The 25,779-nt window shown below is 43.4% G+C and overlaps 1 protein-coding gene across 3 annotated transcripts in view; it reads left to right on the top strand.

Moving 5' to 3' along the window:
* LOC120048818 (zinc finger protein 609-like) overlaps positions 1-25,779 on the top strand; it is a 92,622-nt gene continuing 66,843 nt past the window's right edge. For 2 of the 3 annotated variants that reach the window (XM_038995078.1, XM_038995068.1), the window contains exons 1-2: positions 1-388; positions 19,716-20,584. In XM_038995078.1, the coding sequence (XP_038851006.1) occupies positions 19,838-20,584 (747 nt within the window). In that variant the 5' untranslated portion in view covers positions 1-388; positions 19,716-19,837. The remainder of the gene's footprint in view (positions 389-19,715; positions 20,585-25,779) is intronic. The other variant, XM_038995086.1, reaches the window with a different exon arrangement.

The raw sequence follows: 25,779 nt of genomic DNA, 5'->3' as shown, positions 1-25,779 counted from the left end.
TCAATCTCCAGTATCGGATGGTACTAACAACCAGCAAGATACAGATACATCGAAAGCAGAGGAATTAACCCGGGGAGGAAATCTGTTCAATGTTGGATTTACTGTACAGGGGACCAAAGGGAAATATTAAATCCTTGAATGGTTTGAGATTTAACCTAAAAATGACCGCCCGAGCCGGTATTTTCGATTTGGAACGGGTTCTCAAAGTGTGATGGCAGCAGTCCAGTGAATTGCTGGCCTCTCCTTTTCCTTGCCGTTGGATTTCTTGGGGAGTGCATTGGTCTGTGGTTATTTTGACAGATTTTATTGTCATTCTCGTCAATTACTTTTACTCTTTCTATCTATGGAGTGTACGTAATCCGTCGTTGTACTGGGGTTTGTACACGGGGTAAGTGTCGCCTAAATATAATTATCTTGTATTTTGATATGTGGTGGGACTGGGAGAGACTGCTAGCCAGCTAGCAATGAAGCTAGCTAACGTTAGCTAACTAGCTTTGCCCTGAGAACTCATTGTTTGAGAGACCTAGCTAACTAGCAATAAGTTTGTCACATAAAGCAACGTTATTTGACATGGATACAGTTTAATGCTAGCTACGATATTAAGGAACTAGCTAACCAATATTTATTTTAGACGAAGTCCTTTTGCCACGAACACATAACAATATTCTGAATCTTGGTATCAAATCGTGCAGCTAGAAGCCAACTAGCATAGCTAACGTTAGTTAGCAAGCTAGCTTGACACGCTTATTTCACAATATGCGACAGGGTAATAACAGTCTTTGGAAGTTAGCTAGTTAGCCATATTGGCATTATGTACATTTATAAACTGTGAGGTGATTGGGGTTCATATCTTCGTTCTATGCTAACCAGTAACCTAAGGTCAACTCGAGCAGCAATGTCAGGGCTGAGATTAACACCTCATGCACGCTGTGACATTATTTGATTGCTCAGCCACATGTATTGCAGGGATTGCCTGGAGTGGAGCTTGTTGGCCAACAGAACATTGCATGCCAATACAACTCTCCCTGGCTCTACATGTGTAAGCTTGCTAGCTAAACGCTGTATTCAAATCTCATACCATTTCCCAATCTCAAGCATATCTGCTATTATTACAGTAAGTACCACATGCTAGAGACTGACAGATGATTGATCTAGTTTGGACATGGCTGTGGGTTTCAGCAGCCAATACTGGTATAGGCTAGGCTTTGAGAACACTCACTGCTTAGTAAAATGATGAAAGTACAATGTCAACATGATATGAAGTTATTCTAGTACTTGAAATTAATTAGGAAAATAACAAGACTTTGGCTGAATGCCTTGGAAGTCTGATGGGGATTAGGCCCATGTTGGCGCTTTTAAACATTTCCACTACTAACAAATCAAACCAGATGTGGAAAAACATTGTTTATTGTGAGCCACACTTATCTTGGTTACTTATCATTACCTTCCCTAATACATAGTAGACAGTACTTTCCCAATAGTTATGTGTGTATTCCATAGTACTGCTAGATATCCCTAGTGAGTCAACGCATTGTAAAGGCTACAGGTTCCATGCATGTGGGCAATTCCATGGTAATGGAATTACGCTGAGACTCAGATTTTTCACTTTAAAATGTAAGCCAAACAAACCCCCCCCCTTTTTTTTACTGTAATTCTGTGACCAAACTTTGCACAGTTTTTCCAGTAAATGTTTTTTATTTAACTGTAAATTGTTCAAAGTAGTCATTGTTCATAGAGCTGTATGGTTTATTAAACTCGGAAATCAATGGTTTTTGTTTGGCATACATTTTAAAGTGTGAAACCGGTGTTTCAGCGTAATTCCATTACCTTGGACTGGCCCACATGGGTGAATCAGTGATTTGTAGTCTACTCTATTCTGACGATGGAGAAATCAAGCTTGCCAGCAGGACTTTGATCTGGAGTGTGGACCCACGGAAGGAGTGAATTCTACAGTGACTATGTTCCATGGGATATAATGGTATGTCTCAGAAACAAACATGTTTTCATCTTACCTGTCTTGGTTCAGCCAATCACCTATGAGCTCACTTTGAGAACCAGGAACAGTAGAGCATTAAACTACACTGAACAGTTATTTTTCAGCCTGTTTGTTTAGAGGCCTGAAGCATCCGATAGTTTTATTTCAGGAAAGGGATTACGTCAGTGTGGCTCCAGTCATCTGATGGTAACATCAGCTGATGACAAACTAGAGAGGATTTACATCCTAAAAGGTAGCTGGCAATTTGAAACCTCAGGGGAATCACTAACAGTCACTTGAACAAAGCCAATTCTCAGAGGTTGGCTGGAATTGAAATGAGGCTAAAAGGAGGGTTCCAATTGATTAAAGAATGTGTTTTTGAAATGTGCAGATTTATGATTGAATTGTTTTCTCAATTGTGTTTGCTTAGCCTTATTCAAGGATGTGTATTTCTGACCTAGCCTATAGCCTTACTTGAAGTGTTTTGCACACATTTTTCAGCTCCCCTGCCACTTTCTATTACAGTTTGACAAAGCTTTCAGTCCGGTGGGCTTTACCTTTATCAACAGGTCATGAGTAACACGACTTCTTTACTGTACATCAGCATCTCTTATAAATGCACAGATTCCCACTGGCCAACACACACAGCGCTCCTCTCCCCCAACAGAAGTTCCAGGTATACAACTTCAAAGCCTATTGACCACAGGGTGAAGGTCTCGTTAAAACTCCAATGGACTCTGTGCAAATGTTGCGATCTTTATCCAGATTTTTAAAGTTGATCCATTTATGGATTTATGTTCTTGAAGCTTGTCCTGTTTAATTGCATTGCTTTATGTATCATTAACAGCTCAATAGCATTGAATAGCAGAAAGCGTGTGGTGAGACATTGAGTTTTGTGAGAACCTCAATTTATATTCAGTAGGCTTTGCTGCATTACATTTTGTAACTGAACTTTAAGCCTTTCTGAAGTCTTATGTCAAGGATGTGCCTGGTTTGTCTACTTTTATTAGTCTCTGTTGTAAGCCGTTATTGGACACACTACTCACATACACTGAGTATACGTACGGGATAAATGCCAACGTTCTGTATGTTACCTTGGAATTAATGGACGACGCAGCGGGAAGATGTGGAGCAGAGTAAATTTTTCCAAGGTAATGTACGGAACGGAGGCATTTATCCCGCTTATACCAAAGTTGCTAAAGAAAACAATATAAAAGCACTCTGGTAGAAAAACGTTAATTGATATTTTTCAATGCAAATTCATTCTTTCTCATCTTTTGGTTGCTAGAGACGTGACCCAGTCGTTCGTTCTTTGTTCCATTGCCATGCTCAGTGGCAATGTTCTTATTCTTGCTTGCTGACACGTAGCTAGCCAACTAGCCATGGCTACACAGTCATGACCTCTGCAGCCAGAAAAACAGCAAATGCGCTGTTTTCTGTTGACATTCATTTGGATACATCCACAACCATGTGCTGATCATGCCTGATATTGCCTGGCATAGCTAGAAGAGTTTGCCTTTTCGTCAGGACACTCAACACTGTCTGTTAATTACGAGGAGATCGCTTTGCATATCAAACACTAGACGCTAGCTAAATAGTTTGTTGCTAGCAAAACTGCCAATATGACAACCGAATTAAAAAATCAGTTGCTGAAAACAGCTGGTCAAACTAGAAACATGGGAGGATTTGACAGCTTGAGTGGCGGAGGGGACAGGAGAAATTCATGTTAATCACCCACCACGTTAGGTCAGATGCTCAATTGTCTCTGTAAAAACAAATCAATGCTAGCTAGCTACGTCTTTTCCTCGGTGGACCTGCGTTTACAGTGTATCCATTTTCAGTTTGTTTGATTGTTGGTTTAGCTTTCTGTAACTGTGTAGCAAGTAGTCTGCATGTGTAGGTGCATATTGTCATGATTTGAAGGTTTCCCGATGTCTGGTTGTAATGTCCATTCTAGAATGCCCGTCTAGCCAATCAAAAACGACTTCAACAATGCTGTGGTATAAAAAACTTTCCATGACATAGTCTGACCAGGTGAATCCAGGTGAAAGCTATGATCCCTTATTGATGTCCCTTGTTAAATTCACTTCCGTCACTGTTGATGAAGGGGAGGAGACCGGTTAAAGAAGGATTTTTAAGCCTTGAGACAAGTGCCAAAATTAAAAAAATATTTCACAAGAATATGATTGTGTCATTATTTACACCCCTATTTTCCCTCGAGTTCAGCCACCCAGAGAGCATAGCAAATATTCAATTCCACTGCAATACCAAACTACTGTTAGAAATTCACACAGGATTCCTTTCAAGCAAACAAATTTCTGACAAAGAAATGTATGTGTATGTGTGCCATTGAGGGTGAATAGGCAAGACAAAGGATTTAAGTGCTTTTTGAACAGGTTTTGGTAGTAGGTGCCAGGCGCACCGTTTTTGTCAAGAACTGCAACGCTGCTGGGTTTTTCACGCTCAACAGTTTCCCCTGTGTATCAAGAATGGTCCACCACCCAAAGGACATCCAGCCAATTTGACACAACTGTGGGATGCATTGGAGTCAACATCAACCAGCATCCCTGTGGAATGCTTTCGACACCGTGTAGAGTCCATGCAACTCAATATTAGGAAGGTGTTCCTAATGTTTGGTACAGTGTAGTTGACAGCGATGAACTGGTGTGTATAGCCATTCTGTCCGACTATCGAAGGACCTTTCTCATCATTCAGGCTAGTGAGGTTTTCAATTGTCCACAGATTTCTGTATTACTTCTCCCTTACTGAGCTCACTTTGCAAAATACCGGTTTGTGGCCAATTCACCCAGTGTTCTGGCTGTGCCTCTTTGCATTGGTACTGATTTACGCAGCAGGGAGTCCTCTCAATGCAGGAGGTAAAGTCTGTAGCGGTTTTCTAGGCATTGGTCACAGTGAGCGACTGTCTGGATCAACAACACGTCTCTCTACTTGCCCCCTAGTTTATTGTGGCCTCTGCAGATAATTGGATAAGTGAGAGAGAGGCAACGTTTTGCTGTATACTGCTTCCTGCCAAATGGAAAAGGATTCCAGTGTGTTTTCATGCTAATCGCACCGGGCCTAAATTACCAGCTCTATAATAATGTTATCTAGCTACTTCTGTTGGACATAATCCCACACAACCTACCTCATTCTGGTTTGGTTAGGCCTATTACTAGAGATTTTTTGAACTAAACCAGGATGCAACACAGTCTGTTTCAAATGGGAACAAATGAGCCATAGTGGGCAGAACAAGCAAGGAGGTGGGCAGTGCCAAGCACGAGCTAGCAAGATCCTATTGGCGCGTTCTAGCATTAATCTGCATGTTTCTGCTGGGGGAACGCCTGCTCTGAAGTGTGCAATAACTTAATTCGCCTTTGCACTCCTTCTAAACAACATTAATAAAAAAAAAAATAGGAAAAAAAACCATTAGGAAAGGGTTAAGTCTGCTAAACTTAGTCCACTCTGTTTGTAACAGATTGTAGTTTTGGGAACAGAACTGTATTGAGATCCAATGTTTAATCTGTGAGTAAATTGCCAGAATGTCGGCCTAAATCCATCTTCTCCCACTGCCGGCCACTGGGCTTCTTCTCACTACCATATTTGGTAGTGAGTGGAAACGCCATCCGGATGCTTCATATTTATACATCAGTTGAAATATCTGTCTCATTGTTCTATCTGTGCTATTAGTACCTGATGCCTGGTTTGATCTAGCCATCTGACTGAAATGCATAAGACTAGAACAGTTGATAAGGCTTAGTTCTGTCTGTCTTTTCCTAGCGGTTTGTTTACATTGTTCACAGCAAGTGATTTGCAATGCCAGTTGTGTCAAACAGAAAGCTTATTCTCATTGCAAAAGATGCATTATGGGGACTTGGGACTAGCCTCCATGTACGGTCACTGCAAACAAAGATGTTGCTTATGATGAGACAGTAGTTCAGTTCATAGAATAACTAGTGTAGAAGCCATGGCCTTGTGGTGTCCCCCTTGTTAAACTAATTATTATACAATTGGCCTGTTTCTAGACAGGTGTCGGGCTATTGACGAACTGTTAAAATAAGGTGCTTGTCTGATTTGCGTTAAATACATTCAACACGTTATTGCTTTTGAAATGTGTGTGAGTGGTACCGTGGATTTTATAATGGTCTTTAATCCCCTCTTATAGCTCTGAGCTATATAGCAACATTAATCACTCACCCCACATCAAGATGCTGCTGTTGTCCAGGCCTAGGAACCCCAGGAAGAGGAGCTGCTGCTTTAGCAACAGCTAATAGGATTCAGTGTGTTTTAACATTTGACTTACCATTCTGGTTAGCCTCGTTGTTAGGTGAGAGGTTCAATGTCCCCCATACAGACTTATGAAAGGAACATTGTCTATTTCCAGTGAGGTATTTGGCCCATGTCCTATAATCCAATTGTAGGTACGGTATTGATTGACCAGATACTGGTATGAATGTAATTTTTAGGTCTAATTCTCCTTTATCATGCTGAACACAAGGAATGTCCCTTGAATTGGTCAAGACTCAAGTCTGTTGGAAATGAATTATGTTTGGTGAATGGCCCAGAGTCTAGATTCAGCCTAGTTCAGAATATTGACACACATTTGAGTCACTGTCTAGATCTACAGATGGACTCTTGTTGGCTGCTCACTCACACAAACATTCATGCAGTGAATCCATCAAGTCTATTGTGAATAAAGTTGAACTATGCAATCTGGAGAGGAATCATTCAAGATGTCTGCTGGGTTTGATCCAATTCATCTAGGAAACTAGGTGTTTTTTGTTGTCCCATCTGAGCTTTTGAAACGTTGAACATGCTGAATGGGGTAGGCTAGGTCTTTTATATAACGTATATCAGGGTATTTGGAAATAGCCATGGGATGGTTTTTCAATACCATCAATACTTTGAAACTATTTCTTTTGAAGTTTTTCAATACATTTTTATATTTGTAGCTACTGAAGTGAATACCTGCAGTCAACTTGTGTGATATGATAGATGAAATGAAGAACGTGATCTCCTTTATCTGTCACGTTATTTTACATCATGAAGCTTTTACCATAATTCCCCAGAACAGTTGAGCCAGTCACTTGTTTGTAAATAGCACAATGGTGTAAGCGGGAGCAGGTAAGTCAAGCTGTCTATTGACGGGTCGGCTTTTCTATTGAAAGAGAAGTGTTTTTATTTTATTTCTTTTTTGCATAAATATAGTGATCAGGGACGTGCAACTTGTTTCACAGAAAATACATCAGTGCAACACATTTGGCAGAAAATAGCTTCATTTTCATCAGATGACAACAGAAGTGCAACGCTATTTGACTGGTAGCCACAGTGAATTAGTAAACGAGCTGACAATGAAAAATCAAGTTTTTTTTGTTGTTAAAACGATGCATGTCCATCCTATTTTTAATGTTTATTATAGAAAGAATACAGCCAGCTACATTTCCTAATGTTATGCTTAAAGTTAATCTGCCATTTTACCAGAGAAAAGTAGACTACACTGAGAAAAGTACCAGAGAAAAGTAGACTACACTGAGAAAAGTACCAGAGAAAAGTAGACTACACTGAGAAAAGTACCAGAGAAAAGTAGACTACACTGAGAAAAGTACCAGAGAAAAGTAGACTACACTGAGAAAAGTACCAGAGAAAAGTAGACTACACCAGTCAGAATGCTGTCTGCTGATAGAATGCCGTTCTACTGAAGCACAAAATGAGTCTGATGACAGCAGAAATTACAATAAGAAGCATTTTAGGTCTGTTTATAAAATATATCAAGATTTCTTATGCGTTTTATGAAAAATAAAGAATTCTGTGTTAGAGAACCCCTAGGTTTAACTTGCTAGTTATCTAAATAAGTGACTTAATAAGGTGATGGTGCATCATATTGTGTAAGCTTTCTGTCGTCTTTGAGAAGTCAAAGCCCTTTGAGGAGTTATCCATACAGCTGCCACTATCTTGATATCCTCTTATTTCTCAGCCTGTCTGACCCTCCCTCCTCTGAGCAGAGCAGGCATTCCCTTTCCCTTGTGACTCCAGACACACGCGTGTGTGTGTGTGTACATGCTGCTTCAGAGCAGACAAGCAGTCTTCAAAACTTTGTTCATTTGGACAATGTCTCTCGTTCACATTCGCTTTTAAGTGTCCAAACTCACCACAAATTACATTCTGTAGCACCTACCTAGGCAATCCAGCTTATAAAGTTATACATGTATGTCTTTGAAATGTGTTTATTTTCGTTTGCGCTCCTTAGCATATTTAGCTAGCGGCCTCCATGGAAATTCTGTTACCAGAATGCTAACACAAGTAACAGATGCCCAATGGTGGGGGGGTGTATATCGATACAGTTAGGCGTTTTGGCGCAGGTACCTACATATCGCAATATTATTTTGGACAATATTACATCGATATTCTGACTCAAAATATCGATTTGTAAAAAAAAAAAAAAAAAAATCTAGGTAGCGTTAGCGCCAGTCGGCTCTACCAGTGCCAAAACTCTGGTATTTTTCATCTTATAGCTTGTTCTCATCTTCTTTTTAAATTGTGAGCCAACATGTTTTCAGCACTTTTATGTCCATGACTTATCAAAAAATAATTCTCATGCTCTCTCCTGTTCCTCTTCAGCAGAGCATTATGTTTGGAACATTGAATCACAATACTTAGGCGCTGATATGGTATTGTGATTCTAAGTATCGTGATAATATCGTACCGTGAGATCCCTGGCAATTCCCAGCCGTACATGTTATCATTTGGTTGTGTTCAAACCCAATCAGATCAATTATTGTTATTATGTTTCAGTGGGTTTTATTTGAGTTAGGCAAATATTTTACTTAGGCTACCTCAAGTAGCCTATTAAGCAGAGCTTTTTGGTTTCAGAAATAGGCTCTTGTAGTCAGGCAGGCATGTGTTTTTCATTTTCATGCCAAGATTGCATTGGAGGTTTCCCTTTATGAAAATGTCTTCTCATGATTAGAGCTGTTAGCGATAAGTTGTTTCGCCAGCTGTTAAAAAGGTATGCTAACACATGGAACATGAGGAGGCCTGTCAACTAAGTGAAGGATCTCTTTGCTTGAATTCCTCTAATTCCGCATTGGCAAGTAATGCAGTTTCTTTGGGTGTAAAATGAAGGTCAGATACCTTGTACCAGGAAGAATCATCCAGGTTGATGTGATGGAATAGACCTAGAGATTGCTTTTATGAGCAGTTGATATTCCTTACTGTGTTTTTGTTGTAGTTTGGAAATGTGAAATGGTCTAGGCTAATGCTGTCCTCCAGGAGCAGATGGTGCTTGATGTAGGCCTACTTGACTCCATTTAACTTACTCCACTTATATTAAGGTACGTTATCCTATTGATTATTGCCAATTGGTTAGTTCCGGCCTCACATTTTTTTTGTCAATGTGTAGCGTATTTCAGCCATGACAATTTATTAGGAAAAGTAGTCTTGCTTAGACTGTAATAATCTCATGTAGGCCCTAACCTATGTTCTGCATACAATGTGTATTAACATGTCTTCATAGAAAGTGGCCTTAGGCAGTGAAACTCTGGTGATAGGCTAACTATTCAGTTGTCTGAGTTTCTGCTACACAGGGTTATTTTTTCTCTGGGTTAGCTAGTGTTTCTGAAGTCCCAAAGCTCTTTGATGGGAAACTTGTTCTGTTGGCCAACTCACAGTAAAGTTTGGGGAGGCGAGAAATTGGTCTTGAAAAGCAGCGTGAGTCGACTTATCCATCGACCTGGATAAGGTTCAAGTTCAGAACAAGCTTCATTTTCACAATTGGTGTGTGGGGTATTACTGGGAGAGTCCATGACTGTGAGAAGGTCACTTCTGGTTACTGTTTTAAAGGACATTCTACTCCAAAAATCCTTTGAGACTCAGTTGAATTTAATCTCTTGATCTTAATGACGTCACTAGCCCGGCGTTACTGGATTTGATTGATTTTGTTCGTGCTCGCTGTCGACAAGACTGAATTATGCCGAAATCACAATTACATTCAGACAATAGTACATTCAATTAAAAATGTCCTAGCTTACAAGATTTTAGCTAACAATTATTTTCGCTGTGCACCCTTTTACTAAATTAAATATAGGAGAAACACTGATCATGCTGCTCAGATTTCAGTCTGACTTGGGGATTTGAAGTCAGTTAGTTAGGTTTGATTCAGTGCAGGTTTAGTGCTGATGCATTTGGCCTACATCGTTTAACAGCTGCAACAGCGTGCTTGTATGTCTTTACATTCCTTACACCATCTGCAAAGATCAACTGGGAGTTTTCCTTGAAAGTAATTTCGTCTGAAAGTAGACCAGAAGGAAGGATTGAGAAAGGCAGAGGTAAGGAAAGAAGAGACCATATGGAAGGAGAGAGACAGAAGGGACCATATGAAGGGAAAGAGAGGGTGAAGGAAAGAAGGGACCATACAAAGGGAGAGAGGGTGAAGGAAAGAAGGGACCATACAAAGGGAGAGAGGGGGAAGGAAAGAAGAGACCATATGAAGGGAGAGAGAGGGGGAAGGAAAGAAGAGACCATATGAAGGGAGAGAGAGGGGGAAGGAAAGAAGAGAGAGAGGGGGAAGGAAAGAAGAGACCATACGAAGGGAGAGAGAGGGGGAAGGAAAGAAGAGACCATACGAAGGGAGAGAGAGGGGGAAGGAAAGAAGAGACCATACGAAGGGAGAGAGAGGGGGAAGGGACCATACAGAGCGGGAGAGCGAGGGAAGCGGAAGGCTGAGGTGCAGTAATGTCTCCCTGTGTCTGGGGAGTTCTCTGAGATTGCCTGCTGTTATGGAGGAATCATGTCTGAATGGCGCTGCTGAGCCTATTAATGGAGTTGCTCTTGTTTCTGCCAACTTGTCAGCCTCTGAAGAAGGGTCCTCCCTTCCACCCCACCCCCACACCCTACTGTATCAACTGCCTGGAAGAAATCAGTGACATGAGGGCACAGACAATTTCTCTTCAGGTCCATTAGCCAGAAGGCCTTCACTCAATTTACTGAAGCATTTTCCCCTTGGACTGGAGGTGTGATGACAAACGTTATTTGACTCAAGTACATTATCTCCCGAGCCCAGCCATAGTGGCAGTACATTACCTCCTGAGCCCAGCCATAGTGGCAGTACATTATCTCCCGAGCCCAGCCATAGTGGCAGTACATTATCTCCCGAGCCCAGCCATAGTGGCAGTACATTATCTCCCGAGCCCAGCCATAGTGGCAGTACATTATCTCCCGAGCCCAGCCATAGTGGCAGTACATTATCTCCCGAGCCCAGCCATAGTGGCAGTACATTATCTCCCGAGCCCAGCCATAGTGGCAGTACATTATCTCCCGAGCCCAGCCATAGTGGCAGTACATTATCTCCCGAGCCCAGCCATAGTGGCAGTACATTATCTCCCGAGCCCAGCCATAGTGGCAGTACATTATCTCCCGAGCCCAGCCAGAGTGGCAGTACATTATCTCCCGAGCCCAGCCAGAGTGGCAGTACATTATCTCCCGAGCCCAGCCAGAGTGGCAGTACATTATCTCCCGAGCCCAGCCAGAGTGGCAGTACATTATCTCCCGAGCCCAGCCAGAGTGGCAGTACATTATCTCCCGAGCCCAGCCAGAGTGGCAGTACATTATCTCCCGAGCCCAGCCAGAGTGGCAGTACATTATCTCCCGAGCCCAGCCAGAGTGGCAGTACATTATCTCCCGAGCCCAGCCAGAGTGGCAGTACATTATCTCCCGAGCCCAGCCAGAGTGGCAGTACATTATCTCCCGAGCCCAGCCATAGTGGCAGTACATTATCTCCCGAGCCCAGCCATAGTGGCAGTACATTATCTCCCGAGCCCAGCCATAGTGGCAGTACATTATCTCCCGAGCCCAGCCATAGTGGCAGTACATTATCTCCCGAGCCCAGCCAGAGTGGCAGTACATTATCTCCCGAGCCCAGCCAGAGTGGCAGTACATTATCTCCCGAGCCCAGCCAGAGTGGCAGTACATTATCTCCCGAGCCCAGCCAGAGTGGCAGTACATTATCTCCCGAGCCCAGCCAGAGTGGCAGTACATTATCTCCCGAGCCCAGCCAGAGTGGCAGTACATTATCTCCCGAGCCCAGTCAGAGTGGCAGTACATTATCTCCCGAGCCCAGTCAGAGTGGCAGTACATTATCTCCCGAGCCCAGCCAGAGTGGCAGTACATTATCTCCCGAGCCCAGCCAGAGTGGCCGTACATTATCTCCCGAGCCCAGCCAGAGTGGCAGAATTGAAAATAAAAGTACAGAATCTTCTTTATTATGCAGCATCATGGAGCCACTTGATTGATTGTGAGTGATGGGTTACATTATGAGGCAGCTGGCCATGGGTCGGCACCGTCCATTACACTGTTGTTAACCAGTATATTGATTCTCCCCTTTTGGCTCATGTGCTGCTGAAAAGACACTGCATTGCTTGATAATGTTCAGCGGTGTCTGGCTTCAGTTCTTTTTCCACACACACAGAACCGGCAATGGAAAAGATTACTTTTCATAACATCGCTCACAAAATTATATTGCTTTGTTTATATGTATCCTGGGACTAGATAAAATCTACAGGAAATAGCCTACTTGAAGTGTTTTCACCGCTTAGGTTTTAGACTGTGTACTTCACCACCGTCTGAGCAATGGGGATGTTTTCAAAGCACTGTAGACACTTCACACACAAGATGGGAGTGTGGTTAGTCTACATGCTACAGTTGAATCAGATTAAATGTGTCAGATTGGGATGTGGCAGCTGAGCATTACTATTGTCGTATTGATGTAGGGCTTCCCAGCTACGTGGCAGAAAGGCAGTAGCAAGTTAATACTGGCAGTATTGTATGTCAATATAGCAGTAACCATTGCTGCCTTGCAGACACATAAACCAGTAGTGGACAGACTGGACTTTTTAATGAGCTCTGTTGCATGCCACAGGAAATGGAAGTCCCACTGTGAATGGGAGCTTGTTCTCCCCAGGTTGACATTAGCTGATATGGAAGCTGGCTGACCCGCAGGCTCCTGATTCCCATCACCTGGAGTTCCCTGTGCAGTTCTATTTTGGTAACCAGCTCCAAGCACACAATCCAATTACATGGAGGTTACTGTTTGGCTCTCTGGATGGGGACCTGTCTTATACCAGGAGGCAGGGAAAAATTGCTCCTGTGCCAGGTTCTGCACTATTCAATTGAGGTTTTATTGGGTTATTACTCTGCCGCAGTAAATTATTGGGAAGGTCTTGGCAGGTGCCACAGAATATCTTTTTAATCTGCCGACGACTGTCAGCTTTCTCTGCATCGTAACCCTGTGACTTTTTGCACACTGGTGTTGTGTGGTGAGAAAAACCTCCCTTTATTTCATGGCACTCAAACAGCCAATGTGTTGTTGAGAAACTCTTACCCTGGAACTGTTCACTGAAACTGGGAGTGGTGCTCTGCTAACTAAGAACCGGGTGTGTAGCTTTAACATCCGATCCATTCCAATAAGACAGGGTTAGGAGAGAAGGGCTGAATGAGTCTAGCGGTGTTGCTTGTCACTGATTCTATTCAGGTTCTGTTGGTGTCTGGTTATCCATGACTGATTAGCCTGGGCTACGTGTTCTAGTCCCTAGTGTCTGCACAGATGGTACCCTCTAACATTAGGATGGAGAAACTAGCCTATATCAGCTCATTTTAATTAAAGGGATACTTACATTTTTCTACTTACGCAGTCGATGAACTTGTGGATACTATTTATATGTCTATGTGTGCACTATGAAGGAAGTTTAGAGGCTGTTTCGCCAATTAACTAGCGTTAGCGCAATAACTGGAAGTCAACAGGTAAAGTATACACTAGCGTACTTATAGACTTCCAGTCATTGCGCTAACGCTAGTTAGCACTGGCTTGTGAAACTACCTCCAACTTCCTTCATACTGCATGCATAGACATAAAATTATATCCACAAGTTCATCTGACTCTGGGTAAGTAGAACAACAGCTTCATTTTAAAGGTAACTCTTGTGGAGTTGGTACATTCTGTGTGCAAATAATATAACATGGACAAATCCTTTCTGTAAAGAGGTGTGTGTCTTTGTGCAGGCCAGATATAATCCCCACCCTGACATGGGTGTCTGATGGATTGCTGGGGAAAATTGGATCTCTGAGAAAAAGACAAGCACCGAGGGAGGTACATAGCCTCATGCCTTCGGTCAACAGGCCGCTCACTGGGACGTTTCCTCTGTGGCTCTTTTCAAAAGGCTTGCTCTGCAGTTCTGGCGAAGGGCAGTACAGTAGGTCAACCGCAAATAGAGCTACAACCCCTCTTTTATGAAGGTGTCGGATGATTTAGACCCCACCACTGTTTAGCCAGCCAAACGCCACAGCTGCAACCCCCCCCCGTTTTACTACACTTCCATGTAGGCTCATCATATGGCAGTTTACCTGTTTTACTACACTTCCATGTAGGCTCATCATATGGCAGTTTACCTGTTTTACCTCACTTCCATGTAGGCTCATCATATGGCAGTTTACCTGTTTTACTACACTTCCATGTAGGCTCATCATATGGCAGTTTACCTGTTTTACCTCACTTCCATGTAGGCTCATCATATGGCAGTTTACCTGTTTTACCACACTTCCATGTAGGCTCATCATATGGCAGTTTACCTGTTTTACCACACTTCCATGTAGGCTCATCATATGGCAGTTTACCTGTTTTACTACACTTCCATGTAGGCTCATCATATGGCAGTTTACCTGTTTTACTACACTTCCATGTAGGCTCATCATATGGCAGTTTACCTGTTTTACTACACTTCCACGTAGGCTCATCATATGGCAGTTGACCTGTTTTACTACACTTCCACGTAGGCTCATCATATGGCAGTTTACCAGTTTTACTACACTTCCACGTAGGCTCATCATATGGCAGTTTACCAGTTTTACTACACTTCCACGTAGGCTCATCATATGGCAGTTTACCAGTTTTACCACACTTCCACGTAGGCTCATCATATGGCAGTTTACCAGTTTTACCACACTTCCACGTAGGCTCATCATATGGCAGTTTACCAGTTGTACCACACTTCCACGTAGGCTCATCATATGGCAGTTTACCTGTTTTACTACACTTCCATGTAGGCTCATCATATGGCAGTTTACCTGTTTTACTACACTTCCATGTAGGCTCATCATATGGCAGTTTACCTGTTTTACTACACTTCCATGTAGGCTCATCATATGGCAGTTTACCTGTTTTACTACACTTCCATGTAGGCTCATCATATGGCAGTTTACCTGTTTTACTACACTTCCATGTAGGCTCATCATATGGCAGTTTACCTGTTTTACTACACTTCCATGTAGGTATGGCAGTTTACCCATTTTACCACACTTCCAGGTGGAGGTTGCTGTGAATCGGCTGTTGTTAGGCTGCCATGAAAGCGCCCATTTGGGAGTCTACCGTTAAGGAGAGCTGAATAATGTGGACGCCTCCTGCTTCCTTTCCTCCCACCTCCATTAGGTCAGCAGGGACAAGCCTGAGAGCTGAATAATGTGGAGGCCTCCTGCTTCCTTTCCTCCCACCTCCATTAGGTCAGCAGGGACAAGCCTGAGAGCTGAATAATGTGGAGGCCTCCTGCTTCCTTTCCTCCCATCTCCATTAGGTCAGCAGGGACAAGCCTGAGAGCTGAATAATGTGGACGCCTCCTGCTTCCTTTCCTCCCATCTCCATTAGGTCAGCAGGGACAAGCCTGAGAGCTGAATAATGTGGACGCCTCCTGCTTCCTTTCCTCCCATCTCCATTAGGTCAGCAGGGACAAGCCTGAGAGCTGAATAATGTGGACGCCTCCTGCTTCCTTTCCTCCCACCTCCGTTAGTTCAGCAGGGACAAGCCTGAGAGCTAAATAATGTGGACGCCTCCTGCTCCCTTTCCTCCCATCTCCATTAGGTCAGCAGGGACAAGCCTGAGTGCAATTGTGTCAAAAGCAGAACAGCTGATGTCAGGGCAGCTAAAGCAGACGCTGAGAGTGCGTCTGGAGCACAGGAGGTTGGTGGCACCTTAATTGGGGAGGACAGACTCGTGGTAATGGCTGGAGCAGAATATGTGGAATGGTTTCCATGTGTTTGATGCCATTCCATTCATTCTGTTCCAGCCATTATTATGAGCTGTCATCCCCTCAACAGCCTCCACTGGTCGGAAGTCATTGGAGAAAGTGGCCAACTGAATTTAAAAAAAGCTGTTTCCAATCAGAAGATCCACAAGGCTTTGTCTGCTCAAGTAGGGGAAAAGATGCAATAGATTTGATCATGGCTTTCCTCCCTCACACAAGCAGGAGCCTGCTGAGCACGCTTTCTGAGAGCAGCAATTCAAACGTTTCACGGCAATGACCTTCCAAATGGTGCAGATTCTTTTCATTTAATTTCAGATCCTAAATTACATCTCAGCGACAGAGGAATTAGAAAATGAAAGGTTTTGGCCAGCTATCAGAGGCAGGAGCCTTTTCTCTCCACATACAGGTTGGCTGAAGTCCTGTTGTGTACACTGTTTGGCCCTGTGTTTTTGTCAGTGGCAGTGTGCAGCACAAAGAGAATCATCAGAATTCAGGCCTCTGAGGCGGTATTGATCTCATCTCCACAGACCCCCTCTGAAGAGTCTTTTGTGCTGGGTTTATTTGCCCCTGCACGTTCCTTATCACAGGGGGAGATGAGCAGTGCAGATGTGAGTGTTAATTATTTACTGGTTTGTGTTGGAGGGAGGGGTGCTGCAGGGGCAGAGGGGTCACGATGCTCAGACAGGAGGCAGTGTCTTCCACTCTGCTCCTGTTCAACCCAGCCAGCCCGATGCTCAGCGACGTGGAGGAGAATGATAAATGAGTTTCTGGAAGTTGTTTAAAGCCCCTGAAAGGGCAGCAGTAGCACAGACATGCTAAAATCCGCTGCGTGTGGAGCTTTTATAGGAGTCCGTGGAAAGGACCACGTGTTTGGGCTAGAGGGAGTTATTGTCTGTTACGTGCTGACCAGACCGCGTCCGCCCGCCATCGCACACATTTGATTTTGTCCCCCCACACCAGACGCGATCAGGACACGCAGGTTGAAATATCAAAACAAACTCTGAACCAATTATATTAATTTGGGGACAGGTCGAAAGCATTCAACATTTATGGTAATTTAGCTAGCTTAGCTTGCTGTTGCTAGCTAATTTGTCCTGGGATATTAACATTGGGTTGTTATTTTACCTGAAATGCGTAAGGTCTTATACTCCGACAATTAATCCACAGATAAAACGGTAAACTGAGTTTGTTTCTAGTAATCTCTCCTACTTCAGGCTGCTTCTTCTTTGGAGTTTTTATGGCGGTTGGCAACCAACTTTAAGGTGCATTACCACAACCGACTGTAGTGTGAACCTCAGTTCATCTTTCAATCACCCACGTGGGTATATGCTCCTAAAAAACAATGAGGAGATGGGGGAGGTGGGACTTGCAGCTCGTCGAGCATCACAAATAGAACCAAATTTTATTTTAGCGCCTGGCTACATAGATGTTCGTTGACTCGCGCAAGCTATGATTGAATAACATGTATGTGTAAATATATTTTGCAACGCAGGTGACGCAAGCAGTGTGGTCAGCATGTTAGAGCAGGCATGTATATATATATTTATCCATCCATTTTTAAGTGAATTACAAATACAGAGGCCATGTTGGAGAAAGCCTTCACATCTGGTGCAGTAGACTGTATTTGAAGAAATGGTAGGCCTAGGCCTAGGCTATATGAAGCTAAGTGCTAACATGATCACAATGCGTTTGTGTAAGGCATGCCTTTTAACAGCGCTTTATTTAGCCTACATTATGGTGTTGGGCTGTGCCTTTCCTCTGGCATCATTCAAGTGTTTTCTTAAGCTGCCCTGTTGATGCAGAGGTTGTCAGTGTCCACTTGACAGAGTATGGCTATGTTAACCCTGTGAGGGTGAGTAGTGAGGCCAGTTAGTCTTCATCCGTCACCAGTGACATTATCAGCAGTCCTTGTGGAATGAGCCAGTCACTCAGAACAGTGGGGCCACGGTTGGCCGCCAATCAGGATTTACGTTTCCCAGGGTTGCCATGGTGACTGTGGGAAATGGTTATGGAGATCCGGATTTCTGTGCAACGCTGTAGCACCTTTGAGATTATGGTGGAGTTTGGGCAGCTTTTAGATAATGTAGTGTTAAAGGATGGATCATTGTCCCTGTTTAGTCACATTTGGTTAACAAAATGCATCTTTTGCTACAAGCATTTGGTTGTATTTAATCTTGAAAACAATGTCTCTACTACTGGGTAAAGAGAACTGTGGCTCCAGGATAAATAAGCCTATTTACTTACTTGCAGGACTAGTTGAATCTTTCTTTACCTTACCCCCGACCTTCTTGATTACCAGTTTGATTGAATAGGTCCCAATGTAATGGCATGTCGTTGTTTTGTTTTTCTTGCTAGTAAAGACATCACAAGCCTTCCTAATCCAAATAATGTTAGATCAAGCTGTAGGCCTGTGTCAGTTGTGTGTAGTGTTAGATCAAGCTGTAGGCCTGTGTCAGTTGTGAATAGTGTTAGATCAAGCTGTAGGCCTGTGTCAGTTGTGTGTGTAGTGTTAGATCAAGCCTCTAACTTGAAGCATCAGCTGTTAGAGCAGCTTACCGATCACTGTACCTGTACACAGCCGATCTGTAAATAGCACACCCAACTACCTCATCCCCATATTGTTATTTATCCTCTTGCTCTTTTGCACCCAAGTATCTCTACTTGCACATCATCATCTGCACATCTATCACTCCAGTGTTAATGCTAAATTTGAAAATGTGCTATTTATTTATTGCCTTTCCTCCCTGCTCTTCTACATTTGCACACACTGTACATAGATTTTTCTATTGTGTTATTGACTGTACGATTGTTTGTGTAACTCTGTGTTGTTTTTGTCGCACTGCTTTGCTTTATCTTGGCCAGGTTGCAGTTGTAAATGAGAACTTGTTCTCAACTGGCCTACCTGGTTAAATAAAGGTGAAATAATAAAAAGCTGTAGGCCTATGTCAGTTGCATGAATGGAGGACATGTGCTTAAATGTTTTGCCTTGTGGTCTGCACTCAGTCTTCATAGAGGTCTGGAGGGCTGCACTGAAATGTTATATTTTCTCATTAGAATTTGCAATAGCCCTCTGTCCATTTAAAAAAAAAAAAAAAAATGTTTTATCCAATGTTCCCTGACTCTGTAGCTTTTGTTTCAGTAGTTGTTTGCAAGCTGGACAGAGTGAAGTGACAAATTGTAGGGCTGTTATAATTTCTACACAGTTTCGGTTTGGTTTTAGTCATTTCAATGTAGATTTAGGGCTCAGACACACCAATATAGCTTTTGCTGACCGAGAGAACTTAGCACCTCTGAACAGAGAGCCGGCTGTAATTTGCCAATCGAATGCACACCAATTTTACCTGTAGAATTGCATGAAAATGTCAGCAGTCAGACATCTACAGCGGGTGGTCCCTAAAACACAACGAGCTGAACGATTGGCAGACCAACGCTAGATCCACATTAGTGCAATGAGTTTGAGCCTTTAGGTTGTTTTCATTGGCAATTAAAACAACTCTTGAACCTTTATTCTTCATTGCTGTGAGAAGTTGCTGTAAGGTTTTATCACCTTCAAACTTTCTGTGAATTTTTGTTGTCTTCTGTGGTGCTGCTCAGCCCTTTTTGTTTTATGTCATTGGTTGGCTGAGCATTACCTACTGTATTGGATAGATGTAACTATTTTTCTCTTTTTTCCCCCCCAGGGCAAAATGTGGGTAAATAGGAAGGGGATACCTAGACCCTAAGGATTCTCTCAACCCAGTCCCCCAGCAGTCAGAGAAGGTGGCGGACCTCATTGAGGCAAACCTGGGCCGTTGGCACTAAAATGTCCTTAAGTAGTGGCACTGCAGGCGGGAAAGGTGTGGACTCGAATGCGGTGGACACTTACGACAGCGGTGATGAGTGGGACATCGGTGTAGGAAATCTGATTATCGACCTAGACGCTGACTTAGAAAAGGACAAACTTGAGATGTCTGGAACCAAGGACGGCGGGGGTATGACGGCTCCGCCCAGTGCTGTTGCAGCTTTGCCTGACAACATCCGATTTGTTAGTCCTGTACCTGGCCCTCAAGGCAAGGAGAGTAAATCTAAATCCAAACGCAGCAAAAACTCAAAAGACAATACTAGCAAGGTCTCAGCTGGAGATGGGGCCAAGAAAGAAGGGCAGACGCGAACCCAAGGGGAACCAACCAACACTGGTGCTACTGCAGGAGCCACTAGCAACAATTCCACTACTGGCAAAGGAATGGAGAAGGGTGGCAAAGTCTCTCGGAGCAGTGGTAAAAAAGACAAGGAAGGGGCAAGTGGGAAAAGTAAGAAGGAGAAAAGCGAGGGAGTGCCAGTGGTGGTAATAGCTGCCACTGAAAAGGAGGTGGTTTCTCAAGTAGCTTTGGGGGTTAACCGTAGTGCCCCCTTTGAGAACACACAATCTACAGACTTGGTAGGGGACGATCAGCTGGGAAATATTGCACTTGAGTCTGTTGGGATAGTTCCAGCATTGACAATTAAAACTGAACCGCAGGAGCTGGACAATATAGAATGCAGAACATTGAAGAAAGTGAAAAATGAAAAGGTAAGAGTGCTATTAAACAAATGATTGCTTGGAATGTTTCAGCTGAATGTGTATCACTATGCAAGACCAACTTCCAAACCTTTGGAATGTTTCAGCTGAATGTGTATCACTATGCAAGACCAACTTCCAAACCTTTGGAATGTTTCAGCTGAATGTGTATCACTATGCAAGACCAACTTCCAAACCTTTGCCAAGCTGTAGGCTCAGATCTCATTCCATTTGAGATGTGCTTTTTGGTTGAACTATATTTTAACTTGGATCTTTATTGGAACATGATGTAGCCTTGTCAGGCGTTTGGAGATGTGCCTGCTGTTTCTCACCACTTTAGTTTTGTCTAATTGAAGACGTTGCCCTCATTTCACATCAGTTGTGAGTATCAGTCACGACAATCTGGTCATGATGGCTTTTCTGAAATATCTTGCCTTTCGTTAAACAGGAAAAGCCTGGAAGAACTTTAAAGTGCTTGGCTACAGTTCATTATTATTACAATTGTGTCTGTGGTTATTAAACTACATAAATATCATAACATGTTCTACACAGGATATTTGTTTTTCAAAATGAATCAATTAGCTTGCTGACTAGCTAGTTGATTGCTGATGGCAACGCTAGTTTTCCTCTTTTCAAACATAGACATTGTCATGCAAGAAACTCATGAACAGTTGCTTAACTATTTACCAGCACTTATCCTGTCTCCTCATTGAGCTGGTCTATCAGTGTGTCTATTGTGTGCTCAGAAACAGCCTTTTCATGCTCTGTTAGTACCAGCAGTGGAGGGAGGTGCTGGGGATTGTTTTGTCTGTCGTCGTGTTCCATTCTTAATCCCACAAGCCCCGGCAATGCCTGGTGGGTGGGGGAGGGGGTGGCAGAGCACGCCCTCACTTTCGCTGCTGCTCTGAAAGTGAAGTGGGGGGAAGGGCCTTCGAAGAAGCAAGTTTCCTTCTGTCAGGAATGCAAAGCTGTGAAGTCTCCTCAGATAACTCAAACAGGGAAGGAAATCTAAGGACAAAAGGCTTAGCAATCAGAAAGTACTCGGGCAACCCAATGAGCTCAGCATGGATTGGTTGATGACCTTGAACAAAGGGTCAGACTCAGCACTGGGTTCTTAGACTCATCAGGGTCTCCAGAAAACGGTTGCCGATAGTGTTTCACTGAATTCATATCTGATTCCTTGAGACCCGATGGAAGTTGTCCCATGCCACGTTCTAGATTCGTAAGCTAAAGGCCTACGTTTAAACTGAGGCCTCAACACGTTAATTATGTTTTATGACATTGACATTTAAAAAATATTTTTTTAAGCTTTTATTTAACTAGGCAAGTCAGTTAATAACAAATTCTTATTTACAATGACGGCCTAGCATCTGGACAGTGGGTTAACTGCCTTGTTCATTGGGCAGAATGACAGATTTTGACCTTGTCAGCTCGGGGATTCGATCCAGCAACCTTTCGGTTACTGGCCCAACGCTCTAACCACTAGGCTTCCTGCCGCCCCAAAAATATGGCATATTCAATGTTGTTCAAATGCTAAAATTAACCTAATCTTTATCAATGTTGTCCAACATGTCTCATCTCCATGCCATGGGTGTTCCAGAGTTCAAGTCACATTTGCCCAAACTGTGAACAGTATCTATAGTACAAGTCAATAAGATATTTGAATAGCATGTTAAGTCATCCAGACGGTTCCCAGTTAGTAGCTTGTTAGAGGTTCTGAGCTGTAGCTTAATAAAGGTGTTGTACGTGACGAGGCACGTGCTCTGCCTTCTAGACATTTGACAGTCACTGGGTGTGATTTTGTTATCCATCTCAAATACATTCTTTTTTAAATTTAATGATGACTTACTAACTCATGCTCTTATCCTCTGAGTGTGTGACTGTGCTCGCACTGTCTCCATCTTCGGACAGAGCTCCTAAAGCATTGGCTCTTGTTTCTGAAATAAAACATCTCTGCTCCCTTAACTACAGCACTGCCCCCCCCCCCCCCCTCTCTCTCTCTCTCTTGCTCTCTCTCGCTCACTCATTATACAAGCCTGGAGGAGCCAGGCGTTCGTCAGCTGCCTCGACATGATGCTGGCCTTGACGAATGGAGCAGCTCTTATGGAAAATTACATTAGCAATGTCAGTTCAAAAGAGGAAGGAGGAAAAAAGGGTCTGTGCTTGTTCGTGAAAGAGCCTGGTCACCACTGTGTAGTCGCTGATGTGCAGTTAGGGGAGAAAGGAGTCTCATGACAACTTTATTTCCTTTTCATGCCTCTGACTTACTGGTGCTATTGTGTTACAGCTCATTCCTTTTAAATAACACCAAGGATTTGAGGACTCTGGACGAGGATGGAGGGATGACTGGATTTGAGGGGAGTTTCAATTGCGTAGACGGGGGTAGGCTATACCTGTTCATATATGCTGGTTAGCCCAATTCCAACAAGAGACCTGATGTGTAGTCCTAAACACAGAACTTAATATTCTCCCATTTACATTTTTATGTGTAAAAACAAGGCGACACAGCAAGCAGGGATTGGGGAAAACCTGTATTTCCCCAATCTGTTCAGCCGAATCCTACCTGGAATGTTAACTTGCTTGGTCCTGCTGAGGCACCTTGCCATGAAGACACATTGTTTCAGCCCTAGCACCATGACGGTGCTTTCTTTTCAGCTGTTAGTCGTCTAGCCTAGACGTGTTCCGTTTGAACTGCTGAACAAAGCATTATGAAATGTAGCCGAAATCTACTCCATGTCGGCCTGTTCATTTCAATCAGTTATTTTTATAGATATTTTACCACCTTTTTCTTCCCCATTTTGTGATATCCAATTGGTAGTTACGATCTTGTCTCATCGCCGCTGCAACTCCCCCAACGGACTCGGGAGAAGCGAAGGTCGAGAGCCATGTGTCCTGCGAAACATGACCTGCCAAGCCGCACTGCTCGCTTAACCCAGAAGCCAGCCGCACCAATGTGTCCGAGGAAACACCGTCCAACTGGCGACCGAAGTCAGCTTGCAGCCGCTGGAGTAAAATGAGCCAAGGAAATTCCCCCCCGGCCAAACCCAATTGTGAGCGGCCCTATAGGGCTTCTGGCCACGGCCGGCTGTGACACAGCCTGGGATCGAACCCGATGCTGTAGTGGCGCCTGAGCACTGCGATCCAGTCCCTTAGACCGCTGCGCCACTCGGGAGGGCCTCCATCATGTTTTGGCCCTAGCACTATGACGAAGCATTCTTTTCAGCATCCAGCCTCGACGTGTTCCTTTTCAACTGCTTCCTCACCAATATCAGTCTGGGTTCAAACTGAGCATTATGAAATGCAGCCTAAGTCTACTCATGAGTCAAATGTTAAATGACTACACTTCGCCCCGTGGAGCGCACAGGGACTGATTCTTTTTGCCCTCATTTCAGAGCAGAGAAACCATCCGATAAAGAGGCATGCAGCGCAGTGCTCTGTTGTCGCCTCAAGCGAGTGTGGAGAAGTGATTCCTCTTGATCAGCAGACTTGTATGTTCCATGTGATTGCCGCAAATGAAGAGCCCCCATTCAGGCTGTCGTGAGAGGCCTCTGTAGGTAATGGGAATCGCACAGTGAAATTGTTATCTTGTTAAATGCTTTGAAGGCAAGAATGATTGAATATCCTAATGCTTGGAAATGTGTATCATAGTTTTACTATGTTGAATCAATGGTATTTTCTTTGCCTTGGTGGTAACTATCCATGCTTGAATTGCTTTTCCTGGTATTAGCAACCTTGATTTCTCATTCCTCAAGGTGTTATTCTGTTCACTAGGTTCCTGACAGCCATCTGTCTGTGGTATAATTCATTAGCATAATAGAAAATCCAATGTGGAAAGTGAAAAAATACACTCCTTCCCCTGGCTCGCCTTAGCTCTTTGCCTGTGGTTGGCCTCCACCATTGCCCGGCTTCAATTTCATTGAAAACAAAGCTTGTTGGCCCTACATGCCTATTTTCAGTTGATTTGACAACCTACTGTTGAGAGAACCTGCATGCGTGTTTAGATACGTGTGTGTGAGGAACAGATGAAGGGAGGCATTTTGCAGCAGTGGACTCAGTCAGTGCTGCTGTGATTCCTGTAGTGCTGCCTCTATCTGTTAGAAACTCTCTCCCACAGGGAGCCCCCCTCTCTACTCCAGTAAAAACACTCGACACTAATTGTTTTCCACGTCTGTCATTAGCCTCTGTCTCCACAACAACGTAAAAGGCTGTGAGGCTAAACACAATACAAGGGAGGGTTAGTGGCGGCAAATCTACTTTGCCCACCTATTTAGAAAAAGCTATAGCCTTGGATTATTGAGGCTAGGTCAGTTAACTTTTGACCCCTTAATGGTGTTAAGGAGATAAGGATTGTAAGCTGATCTCTGACAACTTTTTAGTTGAGCTAGTCTGTTTCTCTCAGATCCAGAAACATTTAGGCTAGAGTTTGCCTGAAGTTGCGGTTGAATTCAGTGTTTAATGTGTTTCCTTTTGTCTCTTTATGAAAAGGACACATTCATTATCCTCTTTGTTTCCTCAGAGCATGTGCAGGCAAGCTGTTAAATGCCTTTTGTCTCGGCTCTTCTGAATTTCTCTAACTGTTGGGAAGCATAAACACGTTTCCTTTCAGTGTTTTATATAAATTGAGATCAGACAAGCTTTCATAATACTGAGGAACAGACCCAACATTTGTCACAATCTTTAGGCTGTCAGTTGCTGCAGATAATTGCCATAATCTATTCACATCAATATTATGCTAGATTCATTTTTGGCATGCCAGCAAAAAGCAGCCTTGAACCTGGAATTTGTGTCAATGTTGCTACTGGCTCCTCTGCAGTATACGTAAGGAGTTTTCTTCGGTAAGTGGGTCTTGTTTCCTTTCCAACTTTCCCCACTTAAGAAAGCCTTGTTATCTGGGGTTGCTATTGTCGTAGGGTGATGAGGCAACACGATGAAGTGGGAAATACTGATTCCTACTCCTCACGCGGGTGAAATCCTGTCCAGGCATATTCTGCTGTATAGCCACCACTTAGCCTTCTGCTCTCTCTTTACACTCACCCGCTTAGTCCCTCCTATACAAATGCGTTTCTTTGTTCTGTAGGCTAGATGGTGTGAATGATTCATTAACAGTCGGTCACAAATGTCTACCCTCAAGTTGTCTATATTTAACCAGCAATTTGCAAAAACGTTTCAGTTTGCTGTCAGCTAGCACAGTTCTCTCTAGTCCTTTT

This window comes from Salvelinus namaycush, chromosome 1, assembly GCF_016432855.1.
Source record: "Salvelinus namaycush isolate Seneca chromosome 1, SaNama_1.0, whole genome shotgun sequence".
Lineage (NCBI taxonomy): Eukaryota > Metazoa > Chordata > Actinopteri > Salmoniformes > Salmonidae > Salvelinus > Salvelinus namaycush.
The sequence above is the reverse complement of the archived record's forward strand: the minus strand, read 5'-3'. Positions and strand labels throughout refer to the sequence as shown.